This window comes from Phascolarctos cinereus, unplaced genomic scaffold (genome assembly GCF_003287225.1).
Source record: "Phascolarctos cinereus isolate Bilbo 61053 unplaced genomic scaffold, phaCin_HiC Scaffold_1;HRSCAF=81, whole genome shotgun sequence".
Classification (NCBI taxonomy): Eukaryota; Metazoa; Chordata; class Mammalia; order Diprotodontia; family Phascolarctidae; genus Phascolarctos; species Phascolarctos cinereus.
In genome coordinates this window covers 42,288,412-42,312,677 of record NW_027555514.1, presented here as the reverse complement: position 1 = coordinate 42,312,677, position 24,266 = coordinate 42,288,412, and the positions used below count along the sequence as shown (strand labels likewise).

General features: G+C 44.0%; 1 protein-coding gene across 2 annotated transcripts in view; it reads left to right on the top strand.

Moving 5' to 3' along the window:
- LARS2 (leucyl-tRNA synthetase 2, mitochondrial) overlaps positions 1 to 20,905 on the top strand; it is a 165,498-nt gene extending 144,593 nt beyond the window's left edge. For both annotated transcript variants that reach the window (XM_020987333.2, XM_078151655.1), the window contains 3 exons: positions 1,157 to 1,268; positions 13,039 to 13,166; positions 20,376 to 20,905. In XM_020987333.2, coding sequence (XP_020842992.1) covers positions 1,157 to 1,268; positions 13,039 to 13,166; positions 20,376 to 20,555 — 420 coding nt within the window. In that variant the 3' untranslated portion in view covers positions 20,556 to 20,905. The remainder of the gene's footprint in view (positions 1 to 1,156; positions 1,269 to 13,038; positions 13,167 to 20,375) is intronic.
- The last annotated feature ends 3,361 nt before the right edge of the window (positions 20,906 to 24,266 follow it).

The window sequence follows — 24,266 nt, the reverse complement described above, 5'->3', positions numbered from 1 at the left end:
AAGAAAAGAGAAATGATGAAAAAAATACCTAAACAAAACTAGAATTAACTATATTGTTGAATCTATAAGAAATAAATTTATAAAAATAGCAAATTTCTAGCTTTTGAAAATGTGTGTGTGCATGTGCGTTTATACATATATATATATATAAAAAATCTCAACTTAGTCATGGAATTGAACATTTTTTAGGTTGGAAGAATCCTTAAGTGTGATCTAATCCAGCCTTTTGATTTTACAAATAAAGAAATTGAGGGAGGGGGCCGTGTGACTTGTGTAGGATGACAGTGTACACACAGTCTTAGCAGTCCTCACTAACACTACGAATTTTTAGACTTTAACTGGATCAGAGAGGTTCTGTCTCTGAAATCAGCCTTTTTAGCAGTGAGCCTGGCTCTACCTGGGAAGGTCAGTGTTCCTTCACAGTTCTTAGTAAAATTACCATTTCTCTCCATAGCTTCCATCAGAGTCCTTCTGCACCTCACACAATGGAATAGACTAGTCAATGTAGTTTTCTTTTCACCTTTTATACACAAAATAACACATCGTGCTTACTCCAGCTTTTAAGTTTAGCCAAAGTATCCTAATTATTTTAATCCCAAGGGAAATCTCGGAGACATCCTAAGTGGGTCAGGAGAACTGCTGAGCTGGGTGTGACACATGAGCTCTGCCCCTCCCTTGGACCTTATCAGCTTCTCCCATCTTGCTGTCTTCCTGGCTGCCCCTCCCCTATATGTCCCACACTGCATCCTGGCCCACTTGCTGTGTTCTCATTTCTCTCCTCTCTCTGTTCCCAGTTTATGTTTCAGGTGCAAACCTGATCCTTTCTGAAATGAGCAAATGATATCAGGGAAAGCTGAGTGGTCTGTTTGTTTCTTCATTTGCTTTTGGTAGCAGGCCCAGAGGGGTCACAAGATGTTAAAGTCTAGAAACACCTAAGAGGTATTCTCTAAGGTATATACGCACATGTGTGTGCATGTAAATACGTAGCTGGATAGAGATATGTCACACAGTGGGAAAAGATGGAAAGGCATTCAGAAAGAAAGGGGGCTGGAAAGCTGAATTTTTTACTTATTATCCCTATGTCACTATGTAGTATATCCTTAAGCTTTTATGCCTTGGGTGTATTATTATCATTTTTTTTTCTTCTCTTCCTTAGCAAGCTTCTCAAAAAGTCGTTCTACACAGTCCAGAATTCGAGGACGCTTTGGCCGCCATCTGTATAATGGCTTCACCATTGGCCCCTCACATAACCTCAGAGCTCTGGGCAGGTACTTGATACATTCATGTTATTAACAGAAATCCCAAAATGGCAGGTCGTTTTCACTCCCTCATGGGAAGTCGTTTTAAGTTGTCAAAGTTGAACTTAGCAGTTAGATTCAGTGGGATGCCTTTCTCACATCCCAGGTGGCCTTATCCCCCCAGTAGCATCTGTCTTCACAGCTGGAGCAGCCCCTGCCAAGTGAGAACCAGGGTCCCATTGGGAGGGCAGGTAGAGTATCATGTGACAAAATGTTTCAGCTGACCTTCTTCTGTAATTCTCAGAGCACACAATGCCTCTGTTACTGTTTTTTAAGAGGAAAGGCCAGTGGGTAATCCCCTCTTCAGCTAGAGGAAAGGGGAAGCAGAAGGTAAATAACCAGGTAGATGTCACCTTGTTCATTGATGGCTGAGCCCTCACCCCCACTGTTCAAATTAAATAAAAGTACATGATAAGTAATTGGAGTGAGATGTTAGCCATTTATTATTGCCCATGCTGAGGAGTTGTGCTGCAGGCATACCCAGAGTGCTTTCATGCCCTCCTCTTCATGGGATGCTCAGCCCTGTAGGACGGCATTTCCACATGCCCAGCTTCACACAGGCTTCCCTTAGAAAGACCTGACATTTGACGGAAAAATTGACAGGACCCTCTGGCTTCCTTGAGTTACTTCTTGTCTCCATGCAAGTGACTCCTCAAGCTTTATATTCAGCCCTGGGCTCTTTCCGGAGCTCCAATCCAGCCTTGCATACCTGCCTTTTAGATGTTTCGAATTGGATGTCCCCTAGGCAACTCAAACTCAATCTGTCCAAAGCAAAACTCATTCTCTCTTCCCTAAATTTTTCCCTTTCTGTCAAGGGAGCACCACCCCCTTCCAGTCATCCAGGCATCCTCCTCAGCTCCTCTGTCACTTACCCCACATCAGCCGCTCTGATTGGCTTATCAAGCCTTTCGCCACCTGGCCTGGTCTGGTTTTCCATCCTTGTGACAGAATCACAGATTTAGATCTGGGGAGCGAGCCTGGTAGCAGGGCCCAACCTGTTCATTTTGGATGAGAAGACTGAGGCTAAGTGATCTGACCCCTTAGTCACACAGCCAGAAAATGCCTGAGGTAGGATCTGAGCCCGGGTCTTCTGTACCACCATCTGCCTCTCACACCTGCCCTTCCACACTCTATCCCTCTGCCTTTGCCATGCTGTCCCCTAGGCCTAGAATGCACCCCTTCCTCACCCCTGCCTCTTAGATTCCCCAGCTACTAGTACTGCCCCCTCCTCCAATTACCTTGTATTGATTCCATGTATATTTTGTGTATATTCACATATGTACATATTGTCTCCCTGCTGCAGGATGGAAGCTTACTGAAGTTAGGGACCATTCATCTTTTTCATAATTTCCCCATTGCCGAGCACTGTATGTTGTCTGTAATAGACACTGGATCAATTTTTGTTGATCGGTTGAAACTTTTGCTTAGCTATTAAAGGGGTTATCCTTTCTATTTAAAAAGAAATTTGATAATAGGACTATTTTTTTAAAGGTTCAGTATTTTCAGAATCTCCCTTTGTTGGAAAAAAGTAAAATTCTTTTGATTTGTGAATGATATGTGCATAATAAGCCAATCCATTTTAGAAAGTCACTCAAGAAACACAGGGTTTTAGCAATTTGGGAATAAATTCTGTTTTTTAAAGTTCTAGTCACTGCTGACTTTTGAACCTCGGCACACTAAGGAAAGATAATCAACTTAATGTTTTCTCAACAGTAGCCCCAGATGTAGAGATAGAAATGTAACCTAAGGAGAAGGTGATTTGGCTTCCTAATAGAATTCCATTGTACTGCTGCTTGACCTGTGCCTCTAAGGCCGTTTGATGAGCAGAGATCATCTGTTGGCTTTAGAAGAGGTTGAAATACTCTTGAAGAAAAGCCAGCTGAGAAGCCCCACATGTGAGAGGACATCTGAGAAAGAGCTGTCCTTCCCAGCTGTGTCCTCCCCGAGGGGGAAGATAGTCCAACCCTCACGGGAACTTTCAGTGACCGGCCCCATAGGGAAAGTAAGTGAATCAAGGCCCACTGTGAAAACCTCTGAAAGGCTGAACAAAGACCCTGGAAAAATAAGACAAAACAAGGGAGATGTCTGTTATGGTACTTCTGGGTAAGGAGGAGGAAGCCCTTCGTTATTGGCTCTGAAGGAAGAGAAGCGGACACATGCTGACTGTTCTTTTGAAAGCCCACATCACACATCTGGGGGTCACACTAGTGTAAGCTAAAAACGATCACCATTTCTAATCCCTAGCTGCTGGTTTGGGCAGCCAGGTGACCTGGTGGTAATGTGCAGGACTTTGGTTCAGCAAGCCTGAGCTTGAACCCTGCCTCAGACACTTACTAGCCATGTGACCCTGGGCAAGTCACTTCACCCTGTTTGTCTCAGTTTCCTCATCTGTAAAATGAGCTGGAGAAGGAAAAGGCAAACCACTCCTGTATCTCTGCCAAGAAAACCCCAAATGAGGTCACGAAGAGTCAAACAGGGCCAAACATCCAAATATTGGATGTTAATAAAGTTATCATTGTATATTACAAGCTATACAATGCCTTAAAGTTTGGAGAGTGTTTTACATAGATCATCTCTGAGCCTCTCAACAACCTTCTAAATATAGCTATTATTCTCCCTGTTTTAAAGATGAAGAAACTGAGGCTGAGAAAGGTTCAGTTACATACCCCAAGGAATGCAGCTGATAAGAGTCAAAGGTGGGAAATGAACCTAGTCTTGACTCCAAGTCTAGGAATCTAGACAATGGATTTTTTTTTCTTTAACCCAAGAAACAAGATTCTCCTGTGTGGTACCCTTACTTCAGGACGTGGAAATAAACCCTGAAAACAATGCTATGGGCCAGCTCTCGTTTCCCAGACCATTCTTCATTGATCTTTTGCTTGTGGCGGGCTGCACACCTAATATTAAGAGATCAGTGAGACCGCTTTGAATATTGAACGTGGCACCCGCTACCTGTTGTGATAAAGATCACCCGTCGTCAAAGGGACATGTGTGCTGATGGGAGCACTGGGCAGAGCTCACACCTCTGTGGCCATGAGTGACGGACTTCGGTGCTTACACTGAGCATGACAGCAATGAAGGCCACCCACCCAAGTGCCTGGTTTTCCTCCTAAGGCCAGAAGCAGATTTGTTCTGTTCTCCCTGAATCAGCTTAGGAATTTACATGAGAATGCAGGCTAGCAGTTCTGTAGTATTGAGTTACCCTGGACTTCCTCCTTCCCTGGCGTTTAGATCAGGATAGCGTGGAATCTCTAGGCTGCTGAGATTCCAGAGTAGCTGTTTGGGGCTGCCCTGACCCATGAGGACCTTTTCAAACGGGGATTTCTGAGCCCACAAACACTGCGAGGTGTGCAGAAAGCCTGAGTGTCACGAGTCCAGCGCTCCCTTCATTCATCTCCTCGTTTGCTTACCTTCACTTGTTATTATGTCACTCAAATGTCTAACCTTTTCTCATTTATCTTTTGGCAGTAAAAAGGTAGTGTCAATCAAGCAGCAAGCATTTATTTAGTGCTTACTGTGTACTAGGCACTGTGCTAAGTACTGGAGATACATAGAACGAGTGAGAAACGGGGAGAGAGAGTACATATTAAGTGCTTACTGTGTGCCAGGCACTATGCTGCATGCTGGGATTGAAAATACGGATGCTGTAGGCACTCCCATGAAGATGATCCAGGGCAGGAGCTCAGCAGTTTGAGGAGTGGGACCACAGAGGCTGGAGCGTCCCTAGGGTGACAGGGCTGCTGGCGTGCGCGTAAGAAATTCCAGAAAGTCGGGAGTGGCGCCAGGAAAGTGGGAGCTTTCATTTTGACCGAGTTCTGTGCTCGGAGTCGGGAAGACCCACTGTCACTTTCTAGCTGCGTGACCTTGCTTGCACAAGTCACTTCAACTCTCTCAGGCTCAGTTTCCTCACCTGTAGAATGGGGGTGATAATAGCACCTGCCTTCCAGGATTATTGTCAGGACAAAATCAAATAAAATGCATACAGAACTTTCCAAACCTTAAATTGGTATGTAAATGTTTGCTAAGAGTTACTAATGACATTAAATTCATCAGTATTCTTATCTTTCTCATCTTCACCTATACCAATGAGTCCTTTGAACATAATCAGTTATTTAAACATATCTTTAAACCTTATTACATAGGTTAGTCTATGTCACCCCATCTCCTATGACTAGAGCTTTCCATCATCACCTTGGGCAAGGGAAGAGGGCTTCAATCCTTATGCAGTTTGTATGATGTCTTACATTTGATCACAATCTGGGCCTTCTAGTCCCAAGAGACATCAGAGGCTAGAGTCCATCCCTGCTCTGCTTGTGGCATAAGCCCTGCTGACCTTATAAAATCACTCTGTGTACAGATGGCTGTTTTCTCTCTTCTGTCTTTAGGCCATACTCCCCATTTGCCGTCATTTTAATATTCTGAGAAGCAATGATTGTGCTCTTGTGGGAAGCCACTTAGTGCTTGAACAAAGTCTTTCTCTTTAATGAGGGCCAGAAGAAGAGGAGATACTTGGCTAATTCCCCTAGGGCTGGTCTTCTGCTCTGCTGGGTTTTGATTGTTTTTACTTCTCTCATTTCTTCTGTGATGGGAAAATGGAACATCGTATGCATTGTTCTCCTGGTTCTTCTCTGTACATCAGTTCATACAAGTCTTTCCTCAGAATTGTCCCCTTTATCCTTCCTTACAGCACAGTAACATCCCATTACATTCACATTTTATAATTTGCTCAGCCATTCCCCAGTTGATGGTCGACCCCATAGTGTCCAGTTCTTTGCAGCCACAAAAAGGGCTGCTGTAAATATTTTTGTACATATGGGAACTTTCCCTGTTTCTTTGGGGTTAGTCCGTTCTTGAATACATACTATATATATATATATATATGTTTGGAAATATAGGCATTATTTTCCCATGTCTAATCAATCAGACTTAGTGGATTGTTTCTTTTTTAATAATGAACTGGGTTGAGGTCCATTTTAAACTTTCTTTGAGAGTGAGGGAGGATGGGATGTTGTAGGGATGCTTCTCCGAATCTACTTTATGCACCAAGCAGCAGGCACTTCTGCCAGGTAGGAGAGGGGAAGACGAAAGGGGAGAGTGTTCCAGGCACGTGAAACAGAGGGACTTGAGACCTCAGTCTCGTCCAGATGAGGAAACTGAGGCTGAGAGGGGTTCCATGGCTTGCCCAAAGTTATACAAGTAAATGTCAGAGATGGAGTTTGAACCCTCAGTGTTTCAAGTCCAGTGTTCTCTCTACTGCCTTTCCTGGTACTGTGCCCTTTCAGCCACATCTCTGTGTTTCCCCTTATCATTTTTCAAGAGACATCCTTTCCAATGGAATGGCTGTGCCTTCACTGTCATCTCCACGCCAGCTCCTACAAAGTCACAGCCAGCCATGGCATCGTTACAGCCATCGGCTTTCAAATTTAAAAAGCAGTGTGAGTTTTTGAGTTAAAATGTGGATATATTTTGTGATTGGGTTGTTGTTGGGGGTTTTTTTTTTAATCATTCTAAAGACTTGCTCCTACCATGTAGCATCTTTTATTTTCAAGATGGGTGATAGAAAAGGCTGCAATCATTGTACTATCTTATCAGTCATTATGCAGGGCAACTTGGCCTTTTTTCCTTCACATTGTAATTAGTTAAGAAAACAGCTTTTAATGTGATGTCTATGTTTGTTTCAATGTGCTTCTGTACTCACACAGCTAGCAAAAATAATCTGAGAATGTCTAGAAAGGGAAATAAGGCAGTATAGGATAGAGAGCTCAGAAATTATTTCCCCAATCTCCTTAGGAAAAAAACAAATTTCATTAGAGAGATACTCCTTGCTGACAAACAGAATTGAAAACTGTCCCCCAAAGAGGATTTCCAATGAGCATTAGAACATATAGTAAAGAGAATTTTTCCTCAAAGACTGAGCTTTGGTGCCCTAGGTAGAAGAGAAGTCATGATTCAATCAGCATTATAAAGCATAGGACCCAATGCTAAATGGCATGAGATGTTTCAAGAGTTAATGCCGCCCTTTGGTGAGGGAAGCATTCATGGAACTGATCTGGGCAGTCTGTAAACATTAACAGGATGAGGAAATCTGTTTCCTTCCTGAAACCCTGTATCTCTGGAGCGTGCAGATACTCTCACTAAATTGTGAGAGGCTTGTTGTTTATCCTAGAAGAGCATTTTCCCACCCAGACAAGAATGTAAGATGCTTGCTCAAGGAAGCTCCGGAGGGAGAGTCACCACTTTCCCTTCTTCTTACTGGTTGCCATGGAAGGCTGTACAAAGAGGAGCAAGGGGAAACCCACGTAAAAGACATTGTAAAAAGTTACTGTGAGAGACAGTCAAATCAAGAAGATTACAATCCTCATCCTGGTATTATTACATGTGATCACATAGTTCTTCAGTAAATACTTGTAGGTTGCTTGCTTCTCTGTGAACTCTGTTTCATTTAGATCCTGGTCACCCCATTAACGTCATTGTTTAGATTAAGTTAATCCTCACAGTGAATCAACCATTCCCTTTCTAAATATATGTGTGTGTGAAAGTATAAGTGTACATGTATGTGTTTATGTATATATATACACATGTTTACATATGTATACATATTGTGTATGTGTGTGTATACTATGTGTATATACACACATGCATACATTTCCTTCATCTGAAGTTCCTTCAGACTTGATGCGATGGGTCCCACAGCTGTGATTTCTAGACTCTAGAATTAAGGTCATTGGAAAATATGTTTTAAAGGCAGATCATCCAGTATCCCAGCCAAAGTGTTCTGGTTACCTTGAGTTCCTTTCTGGTACCTAATAAATCCTGTCAATGAGGCCCTGTATCTTTCGATCCCCATGTATAGGACATAAGATTAACTGCATTGGCGCAGGATAAACACGTTCACGATGTCGTATTTGTCACAATAACGTAAAGGGCTTTTTACATGTTAAAACTCTTTCAGGGACTAGATAGGTAAAGGAATACTGTAAAACATTCCTTTAAGGCCCATCACCTCCGCAAAGCTTTTCCTGATTCTCTTCCCCCAAAAAAAATTCAGAAATGATCTTTCCCTCCTCAGACCGTAGTGAGTGTTTTGTTTGTACCTCTCCTATGCACTTACCATGATCTTTTTGTTTTGTTTATTTGAGAACTCTGTGAAAGTGGGGACCGTATCATTTCTATCTTCATATGCCCTTCAGTGTACTCCAGTACTTTGTACCTAGTAGTCACTCAAATGTTTCTTGCAAGAAATATTAAGTATTTTAAGAAATCAAAACTATATCAAACAGTCTGTCCTCTCAAGGAGCTTAGCTACCTTGAGGAATATGACTTCTTAAAACTTTTTACTTATTTTCAAGGTTGATCTCTAACCAACTGTGACAAGTGATTTTATATTTTGTGTCCCCTTCTGTGAAGCTCTAAGATTGGCCACTTTGCTAGAACATAAGTAATTTCCATTTGTTTTTCAAGTCTTCCATCTGTTAAAATTCCCCTCTACTAAAAATCCGATGACCTCCGCGTTCCAAGATCTGTACGTGCAGAGCCTTAACTTTGCAGAGGTACCAAGCTAGAAAGGCCTTGTTGGAGCACTCATCCCAGCGATGGGCTGTCTGGCTGCCTCCAGGTTATCCTGTCCGTCCTATTTGTGCCTAGTTGTTTGCCTGTTGTCCAGCCCTTCACCCCTAATCAGACTGTAAGCTCCTTGAGAGCAGGGACTGTTTTTGCATTTCTTTGTATACCAGTGCTTAGCCCTATGCCTGGCATATCATCGGTCTTCATAAATGCTTCTTGGCTTGACTCAACCATCATCTGTCACCTAGCCCAGCCAAGTTTGGAGCGCCTTTTCCACAGAAGGTCGGCCCTTGGGAAATGAATTTTTTCAGCCATCATGATTCATGAGAACTCACTACTAGGGTGGCGTGGAGAAGATTGTATTCTTGGTGGAAAGAATGTTGTTACTGAAGTCTAAATCTTGACATGAAAGAATCAGAATTGGAGTTGTATTTCTTTTCTGCTAAATTGTAGTTTTAGGATAGAGATAGAGACTAAACTAGACTCGTGGTGGTGTTGGTCTAGAAAAGTCTGAGATGAGGAAACGTGTTCTGCTGCCCCAGGTGTGCCCCTTCCCAGAACCTTTGAGTTAGAGTCTCCTGAGCACCTAAGTGTCTGGCCCAGGTGAGTTGGAGGCCCAACCCGACCCCAGATCTTGCCGGCTTCCAAGCCAGATCTCTGTTTTCTAAAAGTTCTACAATGTCAACTTTTCTACAATTACATAGACACTGAAATTCAAAGCAAAGTAATGTCATATTGCAAACTCATTTGGACCCTTTACAGCCTGGAAATAGCAGATTCATTATTAATACAGGAGATTTGCTCAGGGACCACAAACAGAGACTAGCTGTTCATTTGTCCACTCTTGCAGTGGGCATTCTGGTTCAGGCATGGGTCAGAATCGATGACATCTGAAGTCCCTCCCTATTCTGATATGCCATTTATTTTTCCAAAATCAGCAAGGACATAGGAAAAAAAAAACAACTTGAGTGTTTGTGAGCATTTTATACTAACAATGGTAAATAACATTTCTTTTTGGTGCTTTCATATGATATTTCACATGTGTTCCTATATGCCCCGTAGATTTTATTCCAAGGTGATTTTTTTTTTTGGTGAGGCAGTTGGGTTAAGTGACTTACCCAGGGTCACACAGCTAGTAAGTGTTATGTTTCTAAGGCTGGATTTGAACTCAGGTCCTCCTGACTCCAGGGCCGGTGCTCTATCCACTGAGCCACCTAACTGCCCCCTCCAAAGTGATTTTACCAATAGTTCAGGGTTTTATACAGTTCTTAAACACAGGAAAGCCTTCTCCTAGGAGAGAATGCTGCCTTTAGACTCAGAAGACCCGGGTTCTAGTCCAAGTTACAATAGCACCACTGGCCATGGAACCCTGGGAAAGTCATTTTACTCTCTCTGAGCCTCAGTTTGCTTATATGTAAAATGCAGACAGGAAAGCTTTCACCACCTATCATACAATGCTTCATAGAAGGAACCTGCTCTGTAAACTCCAAAGCCCCGTGTGGCTCTGACTTGTCAGTCTGCTGCATCTCCCTAGGCCACTCATGTGCTGCTGGCGGTGATTTATATATATGGTGTAGTGTCCGTGCCACCTTGCCTAGCAGGGGACAGAAGGAGCTGGAAGCCCCCTCCCCCAGCTTTACCCCCACATGCCCATGGAGGCACCATTCTTGGCCCTGTCACTTCTGTGCTGATCAACAGAGGAACATTCGTTGAACATGCAAATGTACAGGAGTTTATAATCCCCTGGCAGGAGCAGGGAGGAGATAAAAATCAGCTTGTTCCTTACTGCCAAACAGAACACACCCATTTAAGACCCAAAGGTCTACTTTCTGTTTGAAAGCTGGGCTTCCACAATTTTTTTCTGTTGACTCTTTAGAAACATCTGCCTAAGGCATCCCTTTATATTCAGAGTTCTTTCCCCATGCTATATCCTGCTCAGTTGCCATGCAGACATGGAAGATTTCTTTCCACTGGAGCTATCATAAAGAAATTTTTTCCAATGGTAAAGCCCATCATGGCATTGCAGAAGGGCTGTGCACAGCATTCTCTCTTAGGCAGCCAGGAAGTCACCCCCTTCTGAGTTAAAGCCAGAGAACACATCTATTGGAGATAGAACATTTTCATGTGTCGCAGTAGAAGGCCAAGTTGCCCGGAATCACGGAGGCCCGTTATGGGAAGTCCTTGGCACAAACACACTTGTTGCACCATGTGGGTCTTAGATGCTCATTGCAAAGTGAGTGGCTCATCCCCACTTCCTCCCCCAGACTATCTGGCCAGAAAAGATGTAAGAAGCCAATTTCTGTCCCCCTCCTGCAGGAGTCCTCTGAGCTAATTTGACTTACTTGTTTGGAGTTCAATGTGTAAAGCTTCGCTGGTAGTACTAATTGACTGGGTGTGTTGGTGATTTGTTTTTAGAAGTCTCTTCTTGGGCATTTTCATTCATTCAGAATGCAGGTACATCTGGACTATCTGCCTGGACATACCCAGGCATGGCTTAAAATTCCCAGGGCTCTTCTCGACCAGAGTTTAAACTCTCCCTGCCAAACTGATGAATGGTTACTTCACAGTAACATCAACCAAAACGAATTTTCCTTTGCCAATCCTCCCTTCTCTAATGTAGATGCAAGTAAAGGAGGAAGTGTCTGACAGTCTGGCAGTCTAGCCAAAAAGAGCCCAGCCATCCAGCACCAATCCTGCAACCCACCCCTAGATAGCTGAGGGCTAATTTTAAATTGACTTTGCTTGGTGCCATGTTAATTGGTTGGAGAGAAAATGTGCCCCGTTTCTATGTCTAGTTTTATCATTATATTGTGACCGGATCTCCTTGGGCAGTACTTGTTTTTCTATTGGGCTGCCATGGCATATTCTTGGAGCCATTAGAGATGCATCCAGAAAAATGCTTGTCTTCACCTTGTTCCTTGCTGACTATAGGAACTGTGACTGAGGAGGCCTGGTTTTATTAAATGTGTGTTTTTTTTAATGCCTGTGCTGGTATCCTGCACAAGTTTGCTTCTCCTTGTGTGCTTAGAAGACGGGCAGAAAAGCAGCCTATTGTTCCATAATCACAATAATAATCATAATAATTAACATTTATCTAGCACTTACCATGTGCCCGGCACTGTGCTAATTGCTTTGCAGTTATTATTTCATTTGGTCTGTACAACAACCCTGGGAGATAGGTGCTATTACAGTCCTCATTTTACACATGAGAAACTGAGGCAGGAGGCTAAGTGGCCTGTCCAGAGTCACACAGCTAGTAAATGTCTTAGACTAGATTTGAACTCTGGCTTCCTAGCTCCAGATCTCACGCTGTATCCCCTGTTCCACCTATGCATTTTTGCAGTTTTATATGACCAGTTAATTTTGTTATTCTCTTGTAAATGTGTACGCTTATGTAATTGGGAATGTTTCTTTGATACAGTCTACTGAGAGATACAGAGCAGGCTTATTCCTCTGGGGCCAAAGTCACGCTGCGATCACAAGCGATTACAGAATGGTTTCATTCCTCTTACCTCTCTACTATTTGGCTTATGCTGAATTGCAGGAACGAGTTAATTTAGATTCAGTGATAGCACTGTGCAGCCTGCTCAGCCATAAGAGACACTAAGAGAAAGTTAAATCAGTATGTAAATGGCATCTGAAACAGGGTACCAAACTTAGCCTGCATTAATTAAATGCAACAAGAGTTGACTCAAGACTTCCTAAGTCAACAGGTGCAATAATTGTGGGCAAGAAATGAGTGAAGACAAGAGGACTTATTACATTGTGGCCTGCTCACAGGAGGCTGGAGGAGGCTGTGTTTCCTCCAACAAAATTTCCTAGTACAAATTATATTAAAATTTTGAGCCTTGTTCTCTTTTATGAGTCTTTTGTGGCAAAACATTTTCTGGTTCCACAGAAATTGTAGCTTGCAAAAAAAAATCACTATCCATCACTTAAAATTGGAAGCTAAATTTCAGTGATGAGTGAACATCCACATTGGACCTCTGTTTGTAAGACTTAATGTGCTATCAAAAGCCATGCTATTGCCTCCCCAGAACATTCCTCTGACCAGTATTAAATCAAGCTGCTTCTTGTCAAAATGCTTTTTATCATGCCGGATGTAATAAACCTTCTGTTTATTTTGTATTGTGTATTGTATTGCATACAATAAAGATCTGTCTCCTTGGCATTGCAGGTCTGGCCCACGTGAAGAATAAGCTCTGCACCCATTATGACTGGGACGCCAGTGTATTGCATCAGTCTTGGCCTACAGTGGATCCCAGACCCAAGCAGCAGCCCGACATGGTGGAGATGGCGATTCTGGTAAAGAATATTCCCTGTTGTTGGCTGGTGCTGTCCAAATTGCTCGCTCATTGACTAGTCTATGTTGCTGCTCAATTTAAATTAATTCTCACTAATTTTGTGTCTTTTGTTAGGTCTTAGGGCTCTGGTTTCAAGCCTTCTCCTTCTAACTCAATCCTTGGTCAAATAATAATTAGGAAATCTGGCCTGAACCATATGTCAAGTTACAAACAAGCCTGTATCTGTCTCACCCTAAGCAAGAAGTATGTACTGAGGGGCAGCTAGGTGGCACAGTAGGTAGAGCACCGGCCCTGAAGTCAGGAGGACCTGAGTTCAAATCTGGCCTCAGACCAAACACTTGACATTTACTAGCTGTGTGACCTTGGGTAAGTCACTTAACCCCAATTGCCCCCCAAAAAACAAAGAAGTATGTACTTATTCTACCAGGTGATCATATGCCAGCATCTTCCATACAATCTCAGCTATGAACAATGCTGTCTTTAGCCCTTCTGGGGGTTAGAAATCTCTGATCTATTCCTTCTATTCTAATCTATTCAACAGAAATCTCAATATGGCTGTTCTGACATTGCCAACTGAATTGGTTTGTCTTAGACAAAGTTCACAGGTGGAGTGATATGCTGGGAAATGCATTCCCCCAAAGCTTCTGTCAAACTTTCTTTGGTTATTTGAAGGGTATAAAAGGGAACAGATTCTTCTTTGCTTCAGATGATAAAGGTGATGAGGTAGAGCACATTAAAATCCATATGACAGATAATTATGAAACCATGTCAATTGGGTCCACTACCGAGGTATGTCACGTGTTCTCATTTGGGCCTTCACTGCAACAGGTCACTGCTTCAACACTCCCCTGAGGCATTCACTGTCACGTTGTCCACAGCCGATGCTGCAGACCTTCTTGCCCCTCCTCAGGCTTCTCCCCCCTCTCTCGGAGGACCTCATCTCATCCTCTTTTCTGAGAGTTCCCTCTTCTCCGCTCTTCTCACATCGCTGCGGCCCAGTCTCCCACGATGAGGTGGCGCTTTCCCTCTGACGTTACCTTCGCCACAGAGGGCTCAGCCAATATGTTAGGGCCTTTCTCGATTTTTCTTGACATTTTGAGGATACCAGTGGAGCCCACTGTGGTCATCCCTAGCTCTTGGTCATTTACATGACCAGCCTATCTTCTCTTTCACTCAGAAATGTTCTAATAGTATAGGTATAGTATACCTATACTCTGCATAGATCTGGTTTGTACATTTATCTGTATGCTGTCACCTCCAGTAGAATGTGAGGGAACACGTGTGTTTTTGCCTTCCTTTGAATCCCCAGTATTTAACACAGTGCCCAGAACATGGTTCTGACTGCTTTTATGTAAATGCGGTGGTTGTGGAGGAAGGAGGATTTGGCCTATGTTTCCTTCTCCCAGAAGGAAAATGAGAAAGAATGAGAGACAGCGTCCATCTACTCTGTTTGACCTCCCGTTTCAAACTTTCATAAACGGCTTGGTCCTAGAAGACCCTGAATCTCGTGATTGACCCAAGGGTTTCTAGACTTCCTGGATCGGAGCCCTCTCCTTCCCACCCTCTGCCCTCCATTTCTGTGACCTATTCTAGCAGATCATCTAGACCTGGATGGATACTGAAAGCTTTAATGGTGACAAGTTAGTACTAAATGCTTGAGTTTTCAAAATATTTCTACAATGACACTGTCTCATGAGCTTTGCATTCCTCTCCAAACAATTGGCCAATTGGTTTGGAGAAGGGGGCAGGAGGGTGGGATTGCTTGAAGGTAGCCTTGGAAGGTTGGCTCAGGACACAAAATCTGTCCTTTCGGGGGCTGGTTGGGGGGAGTCCAATCAATGAGCACTTACTATTCAGCACTTTTTAAGTGCCAGGAATTGTGGGAATGAGCACAGGCGAAAAGTGTGTTCACTCGCTGAGTGAGACTAAGAAATCTGACCACCCAGAGGCTGCAAGCCCGCTAGGGTCCAGCCCTTCTACATCTGTGTCAACAGTGGTCGGAGCAGAAAAATCAATATTTGCAAAGAAAATGTTTATACCAGGAGACCACGCTCCTTCACAGCTGCTCTGTCTCTAGCTGCCGCTTTTCCACCCATGACCCCTCTCTCCTCTCCCCTTCCTGTTGTCCCTTCCTTAATGGTACATTCCGTGACTGTCCATCCAGACTGAAACCAAGGCATTAGCAGGCGTGGCCGGTGCCTGGTGGGTGCTTTCCCTTGAGAAACCCTCAGGCCGAATAATTTCTGCAGCAGCACAGAGCAGCTAGCCTCTGAGGCATCAGACAGAACCGTGAAAGGCTATATTCTTCCACTGAGATAACGCATGCCTTTGGCGTGATGTTAGGTGGGAGGGGTGGCTAGCTCAGCCCAGTGGATTTGACTAGGCCATTACAGAATGAGCCAAGCAGGTCAGATGAGTGGGCACCGAAAGGAGCTTTGCAAAGTAGCATGGTCTGTGTGTAGGGGACCAAGACGGAGAGGAAGACTGTTTGAAATTATTTGTACCCAGGACCTCTGCTTTCTCCCTCACGTTCCCTGAAGGGCAGACCTAGTGCTGAAGAAGTCAGCTGTCAGGATTTCCACTGCCCAGATTCTTGGCTACCTTCATACCAATAAGTCAGGAATCTGGCCAAGTCCTGGGCACACACTTGGGGCCTAATAAGTGCTCATCAAGTAGAATTACATGTTATTGACATGAACTGTAGTCTTTTCATCCTTCTCATTTCCCCTGGAAAATAAGAACAAAAGCCCAGTGCCTGCGAGGCCTGAGGGCAAAGTTAGGGACACAAAAACTGCTTTTGGCCTCCAAAGCCCTGAACAAACAGGAGAATGCAGGGAGGAAAGACTTCAAGGTAGCTAGGACACTTTGGCCTTTCTTGGCCACACCTTCGCACATAGATCCCAAACACCATTCACAGACTCAGCCACCAAAGGAAAGTTTCACTGAGAAGGTTGGCCCCGCAATGCTGTCATCTATACCTTATGTCCAGATGGGCAGCCTTACGCAGTCAGGCTTCTCAAAATTGCAGGAATTCAATGTTATTGTTGTTGTTCAGAGGGAATATTAACATTATAAAATATTTAGGAGTCTACCTGCCCAAACAAACCCAGGAACCATAGGAACTCAATCACAGAGGGAATATTAGCTGTGGATGAGTTACCACTGTTCACTAAAGACCACATCCTGCAGCCAGGTTCTTGTTGTTGGAAGCTGATCCCCTTTCCATTGTTGGTGGGATGGCCCTCCCTTTCATCCCATTGTCCATCCTGCATCCTCCACATCCCTGCCATGTGATGCCCTGGCTCTGGGATTTTTATTTTTCTTATTATTATTCCTTCATTATTATTTTTATTCTTATTATTTCACTGCAGCTTTACAGCATATAAGCCTCCCCTCCTTGTAAGAATGTTTTGCCTTTGATAATGTTCAGTTTCTGTTCAATTCACCTAGCATTCATAAAGTGCCGACTCTGTGCGTGGCCCTATGCTTAGCACTGAGGATGTTCGTGCTCAGCTGATTTGTGAGTGTACTGATGAGGGCGTACCCGGCAACAGCGCCTGCCCTTCCTGGGCAAGTTCTCCACGGAGGGCCCAGCCGATACATTGGGCCTTCCTTGATTTTTCTTGACGTTTTGAGGATGCTGTGGTCATCCCTTGCTCTTGGTCACTCACATGACCAGTCTATCTTCTTTCTCACTCAGAAATTTCTGCCCAATAACATCCTTTCCCTGGTTTGTCATGTGCCACCACTGACTCACACCCACCACGTGTCTTTCTCCGTTGCCCTCTGATTGATTTATTTTGGGGTTCTTCTGAGATAGTAGTGTCTCTTGACTGAGCCACATAGCAACACCAGAAAAATATTGATATTAAAAAGATAGTTCTTTGTTTCAGGGAGAAGTTTAGTCATTAAAGGATCTTTGTGATTTCTGAAGCAATCTAGCTCCTGTTTCCCTCTTCCTATTTAATTCTGGACTTACCTCATTGTTCATTTGCACATCAGTCCAAGATTATACATATGGATTCACTGATTGGGAAAAATAGTTTGTTATAAAAATTTTTAATATGTAAGCTTATGTTCTAAACCAGCATTCACCTTGGATGCCATATTTCTCTTCTTGGCAAGTAAGTCAAAAGTTTGCTGAGTAAGGCACTTGATTTGCATCAGCTAAACTTCTGCATGAAGTTATAGTTTTATCTCTGTTCTTGTTCTCCCGTGTCCCATTTTTCACCATCCATAGTTTGCTTTACTAGGTCAGGATGATATCATTTTAATGGCATGCCGTAACTTTTTCTCATTTTGATTCTCTCTCCTAGTTTCATACCCACTTTGATCTTTTCTCTAACAAGTCAATGATCTGACTATACACAGAAAGCTAGTTCAGGAATTATTTCCAAGTCCGTAACAAGCCATGACCTATCTATTAAAATAGAATCAGTTTCATGTTTTTCTGATATCATTCAGTGCTCTTCATGCCCAGCACCATTGGATTCTTTGATCAAAGAAAATGTCCGGACGCATAGGCATGAGACTTTTGTGTAGTCTACAAGTCTTTGGCCTCTTTCATTCCTTCCAGTGCATTTCTCATCATCCTTACCTGTTCCTACCTTTACAATGAAGTCATCACGTGTCAAAGTACATGTTGATTTATTTTGGAAGAGCTTATTAAGCTCTCCATAGACTTTCTCTCTCTTTCCTTTTCAACAGGAAAAAGGTGCATAAAGCACAATTATTTTTATGGTGGTCTCTTTTGCACATGTTTACCGTGGACCCTGTGCTATAAACATCCAATGAAATGACGCTCCTCACTGCTTTGGGGTGTCTGGTAAAACTGGACCCAGGAAATCCTTCATCTCCCTCTCCCTGAAGAGCTATAAACCATTCTTCTGTTCAGCTGCCACTTCTTCCTTCTTCTGTTTTTATTTAGTGTGAGAATGCCCAGATTCATAGGACTCCTCCCCTGTAGCAGTGTGTCCACTTGTTGGTCGTTGGGCACAGATTTCACATTTTGCATACCACCAGCTAATTTAAAGCTTAGACAGTCTAAAAATGGGATGATTTTTTAATGCTTGTTGGTTCCTTTTGCACCATTCTGCCACCAAAGGTGGAAAAGAATCACACAGGACTATGTTATTTTGTATTTTTCTCTATCTTATGGGTTTTCATGGCCAAAACACTCATCACCTAGCTACTGACAATGTGCCTTTCTGTAATAAGCTAAGCTGGCCCATTTCCAGGACTCTCCCCCCAGTGTGGCAGAACCTTCCAGAGCCCATGTTTCCCACGCAGAGCCTTTGAGAACCCAGAGTCCTCTCCACACCACAATGATGCACCAGTGGAACTGTGGGGAGGCACCGGAGATAAAAAGGAAAAACAGTCACTGCTGTTCTTCGACCTTACCTTCTACTTAAGTAAACTGTATATACAAGATAATTTGAGAGGGAGAGAGTAACCACCACATATACAATCCTTTACTCTTGTTCTACACCAGCTATAGAAATGTTCATTTTATTTAGTGTCTGTTAAATTCAAGAAAAATTTTTTTTAAGAAAATGAAAAAAAAATAAAGTCTTCCTATAGGAAGAAACATATGAGCTGCACCTTGAAGGAAGCTAAGGCAGAAGGGAAAAGGGAGTGTGCTTCACATATGGGGCATGGCCTTTGTAAACACACAGAATGTGCTAAATTCAAGGAAAAGCAGAAAGTGGGTTACTTTCGTTGGAACCTAAAGTAATATGAAAAAAAGTCTGAACAGATAAGCGGGAGCCTAATGGTAAAGGACTTTAAATGCCAAGCCTTCAATGGAAGGATAGAATACCCTCAAAAAAAAACCCAGTAAGTTTTGGAGGAAGGGTAAGGCTTAGGGGGAAAGTCATTCTGTTTTAGACATGTTGCGTTTGAGATGTTTCTGGGACATCCTGGGGGAGAGGTCCAGCAGGTAGTTGGTTATGGAAGGTTGGAACTCAGGAAAGAGACTAGGGCTGGGTATATACACATTGGGAGTCACTATGTAGAGATCGTACCTGAACCTAGAGGAACCGGTAAGATACTAAGAGAAAGTGTAGGGAGGAGGGAAGAGGGCCCAAGGCGGAGCCTTAGAGGAGCCCCACGTTGATGGGGCAGGGCATGGAGGGTGAGCTAGGAGAGTGAGAAGAGAGGGGTGGTCACAGGAGCAGGAGAAGGGGTCACAGAAGCCAAGGGGAAGGTAGAGTATCCATGACAAGGGGGTGGCCGACACTGTCCGGAGCTTCAAAAACAGTAAAGGATAAGGATTGAGAAAAAGCCGTCATTGGATGTAGCAATTAAACAGCTGTTAAACTGGCAAAAGACCTGGCCTACTGCAACGTTCAGTGTTCTATTCTGCCTGGTTTCACTCTAGGTATTTTGGAAGTTAACTTTTAAGGAGTCTATCAGGTATAATCTACTCAAGACTGAAAAATTTCAAAGGCCACCCTGAGGACTATAAATTGTAAAAAAGGTGTCAGCATGCATTGGTGGAGGGATCTTTCTCATCTGGGAGCTTCCTATATTAATGAATTGCTGATCTAATCTCTATCTCTATCCCTATATTGTAACTGAGAAAGTATTCATTGTCATTTGTTTTCATAATTCACCAAATGCATTTTTTCTGTTAATTTTTTCATCAGTCCATAAATATTCATCGTGGTGGGTATTTAGCACCATGCTGACTGCTTGAGGTAGATATTGAAACATGAGAGTCTTCCTTCGGGGGTAATTTGTAAGCTAGATCCACCAGAAGACTGGAGACTTCTGAATTCATAGGTTCATAGGAATTCAGGAATTAAACAGTTAAGAAAAATCCATTGGCAAAAGTGGGTCCCTTTCAGACCTAGCTGAAGTCTGCCGAGATGGTTATCTCCAATGACTCCCTGTAGGCCAGTTCATCTTTCCAGGGCTGGAAATAACATAAGCTGCCTCACCCTGGCGATTTCTTAAATGCCTTTCCCTGAGCCCTTGTTTTCATGGAAGTGTTTAGACAACACAAAGCTCTTCCCATCCCCAAGGCCTTCTGTGCTAATTCCATTTCATTCCTCTTTCAGGAAACTGAATGTTGACTTTACTTCTGCCCTCCCCTGCTGTCCATTCCCCCAAAACCAGCTCAGGATGGTGGGCATGAGAGGCTGGGGAGCAGGCATCCTCAGACTCTCTCAAAGTTATACTCATTTAGCTGGGCTTCTCTCCTTTTCAGATCAACAACAAAGCTTGTGGCAAGATCCCCGTGCCTCACCAGGTGGCCCGAGACCGTGAGAAAGTCCATGAGCTGGTTCTCCAGAGTGAGCTGGGAATGCAGCTCCTGCAGGGCCGCACCATCACCAAAGCCTTCCTGTCTCCCAGGACTGCACTCATCAACTTCCTGGTGCAGGACTAATGGGGGCTTTGGGGTCCCAGCCAATGGCCGTCTACTGCTTCCCAGGGAAATCTTATTGGGGTGCCTGGGAGCGAGGCAGACATATCCCACCCCAAGGTGTAGGAAAGATGAAAGAAAAATGCTTTAGGGGACCGCTGCTGCCTTGATGGCCCACTGGAGTCCAGAGACATGGGAGGGGCAAGTTTCCTGTGTCCTCCCCTCCCCCCTGCAGGGGAACCCAGCCAGGCCTCAGAATCAGCCCCATGACACCAGAAGGAGAATTCCCTCGTTTTGGGCACCAGATGTTTCTGCTGTGGTGGAGGGGTGCTGGATGTAACTGGCTAATAAAGTGCAGCCCATGATGAAGAGCAGGGATGACTCAGACTGGTTTCTTGCCACATTGGTTCAGGCTGTGATCATCTGTTTATGGGGGCTGTTGCTATGCTGCCTTCGCTGGTAAGGAGATGACCAGTCCCGGGGACATGCTGTGACCACGCGGCTGTCCCAGTGTGCTGGGCTCCCCCTAGGAATCGTCTAGAACCTCTGGCTTGGCTCTTAGAAGAAAACCCACCCACAATGCCTTCCAGCCTCAGATGTTAGGGCTGTTTGTGGTTTGACAGGTTTATCAGGTGGATTCTTTCAGGTAACTCACTGATTTATTGTGGATGATGTGACAGAGTGGTGGGACACAGCTGTGCTGAAGTGCCAGGTGTGGAAGCACAGCTGGGGAGGGGGAGGCCTCCCGCATCATCAGAAGCATCTCCTCAGTGCCTGTTGACCCTTGGGATGATGCCGACAGGGTCTGATGCAGCCCCTCCCTCTGGCAACTGATGGTCCAAGGTCAACATTGAATTGGGCAGAGATAGTAACAACATATATTATGTAATGTGGATATGTCCTGCAAGACAGTTGGGCTTATACTGGAAGGAACATTGGATTTGAAGTCAAAGACACTGAGTTCAAATCCTAGCCCTGTTATCTACTACCTTGGACAAATTGCTTAATCTCTCTGGGCGTCAGTTTCCCAATCTGTTAAATAAGGGTGTTAGACTAGATGTTTGCTAAGATCCTTTTCAGCTCTAGGCCTTATGTACCTATTAATATCCAGTCCCTCTTCCTCTTGATCTCAAATTTTCCTGAATTCTGTTGTGATTTGGAGCTATGGCAGGCAGAAGACCTGCATTCAAATCCTGATCAAATCTGCCACCTCCTTCGTATGTGATGTTGGGCAAGTGTCATCCATCCAGTGAAGGGATTGGACCAGACGAGCTCTAAGGTCCCTTCCAGCCCTGAATCTGTGACCCTCTGAATGTGACTGGGACAGGACCAGCAGCTCTGGGCTTCAGGGAGACCCCTTAAGGTTTACAGAGAACTTCTCCTACAAAAAGTCTGTGAAATGAGTACTGCCCGCTTCCTAGTCTCATTTTACAGATGAGGTAACCCAGGATCCTGAGGAGTGAACTGCTTTGTCCAAGGTCAGGCAGCTGGCTCCTCATGCCAGAGTCATGATGTGGCGCGTTCCAGGCTACCACGAGGCCTCTCCGGGCGTGAGTTAGTTAGTAAGAGCATCGTTAGTAAGAGAAGAGGAGAAAGGGTTGCTGGGAGAGGGAACTAGGGGAGAGGATTTGTCAGCCTGCTCCCTGCCTCTGGTAAGGAACCCAAATAATCTGGACCCAACAAACGCCTCGAGGGTAGAAAGCCTGTCGCTGAAGGGAAGCACGGGCCTGTGGCTGGGCCTTGTTTCTGTGGCTCCACACACCTTCCAAACACAACCAGATGGGGCCATCTCTGAACCGGAGGCTCTTCAGAGAGGCCAGTCCTGCATCCAGCATGTTCATGTTCCTTGACTGCAAGGAACTCCAGGGCTTCAAAACCAAGGCCAGGATGTACTTCAGAAATGTGTGTTCTCACCCATGTGGTTACCCCCTCCATAACTAGGAATAACAATAAAAATAACTAGCATTTATACATTGCTTTGAGGTTTGAAAGTGCTTATAAATATTATCCCCTTTGATCCTCACCTCAGTGCTGGGGAGAAGGTGCTGTTATTATTCTGATTTTACAGATGAGGAAACTGAGACTCATAGGCTTTGAGGCTCACAGACTGCCAGGGGGCCCAGTAGGAACCACCTTTGGAACTGGTGTTAGGAAGATTCCTTAGCAGTTACAAATTGTGTGACCTTGGACAAGTCGATTAACCTGTCTTAGCCTCAGGTTCCAGCTTGGTAGAACCTTCCAGAGCTTTGCTCTAAGAACACAGGATCACCTCTTTACCACTAAACTGAGACATCAGCATAGGAATCCAGTGGAAGAGTACCAGGAAGTCAGGAAGACCTGAGTTCAGATCCAGCCTCAGACATTTAAAAGATATGGGACCCCTAAACCTCTGTCTGCCTCAGTTTCCCCATCTGTAAAATGGGGATAATAACAGCACCTGCCTCCCAGGGTTGCTGTGAGAATGAAATGAGATTGATAATTGTAAAGTGCTTTGCACAGTGTGTAAATACTTATTTCCTTCCCCCCCCTATTTTACAGAAATAAAAACAGACACAGACATTGACTTTTCTTCAAAGTAGCAGTGCTGGGAAGAAAACTCAGACCTCTGCAATCAGTTTATCTCTAGTCTTATCTTGTCATCACATTAGCCCTATTGAAGTAAGAGAAGCATTGGGAGGGCAGTTGGCTACTGAACCAGCGGGACTTTTGGACAGATTCCAGCAGCATCCCCCCTGTGAAGTCTTTACTCTCTGTAAGACATTTGGAAATAACATCAGCTCCTTCCCCTTCTAACATAAGGCAGAGTTGGGAAATCCAACCCATCAAACCGAACCTTAGCCTCTGGCTGGCTAACTCCAGGCGACTCTATATTCACACGATGGTGGAGAAGGGTGTAAGTGCATCAGTAGAAAGGAGGCTCTCAAGATACCTAGAAACATATCAATATGATGTTTTTCTTCGGGGAAATAGGCTGGAGAGGCTGAGTAAAGAGAAAGCAATGCGTGGAAAATTCAGAAAACAAAATAATAGAATGGGACCTGTCTGGCTGCCGAAGAAGATCAAATCAATTTGAAGTCACCCTCAAAAATCAATTTGTTTGTTGAAAAGCCATATAGATGTGTTCCATCTCTTAATCTCCCACCTTAACTCAGTCTGTAGACATGTCTCTCCCTCCCTGTTTTTTCTCCATTTTTTTGTCTTTTGATCTGGGTGTTTTGCCACCTGAAGAGAAAGTAAGTGGCATCCCAGTTGGGGGAAAAAAAAAAGTCTTCCTAACAGAATCTGGGCAAAATTGAGAGAGAACAATTCAATCCTTCCTTATTTGCTTAATACCGGTACATTGGTAGAGCCACCTGAATCACCTTTTGCTGTTGTAATTACTTATCTCTCTGTTGTCTGCTTTTGATTGTCACCTCCTGGAGGGCAGATCTCAGCAGCTTAATTACCTTTTTATGCCCCTATGCAAATCAGTAGTTAATGACTACCCTTTATACTAATTATTAGTCAGTCATCTTCCAAGAAAGCAGAGAGGAATTCTGGGTCTGAGAATAGAATTATATAGAATTATCAAGGCTGATTTTCCCTCCCAGGTTCTTACTGACTCATGCTATTCTAGCTGAAGAAAATGAGGGATGCTTAATTGAATAGCCCAAATCTTGGTGGTGCAGGCATTACGTTTTAAAATACTTAAATTTTACTGCTTTAGTGCTGGTGTGTGTGTGTGTTTACAAACAG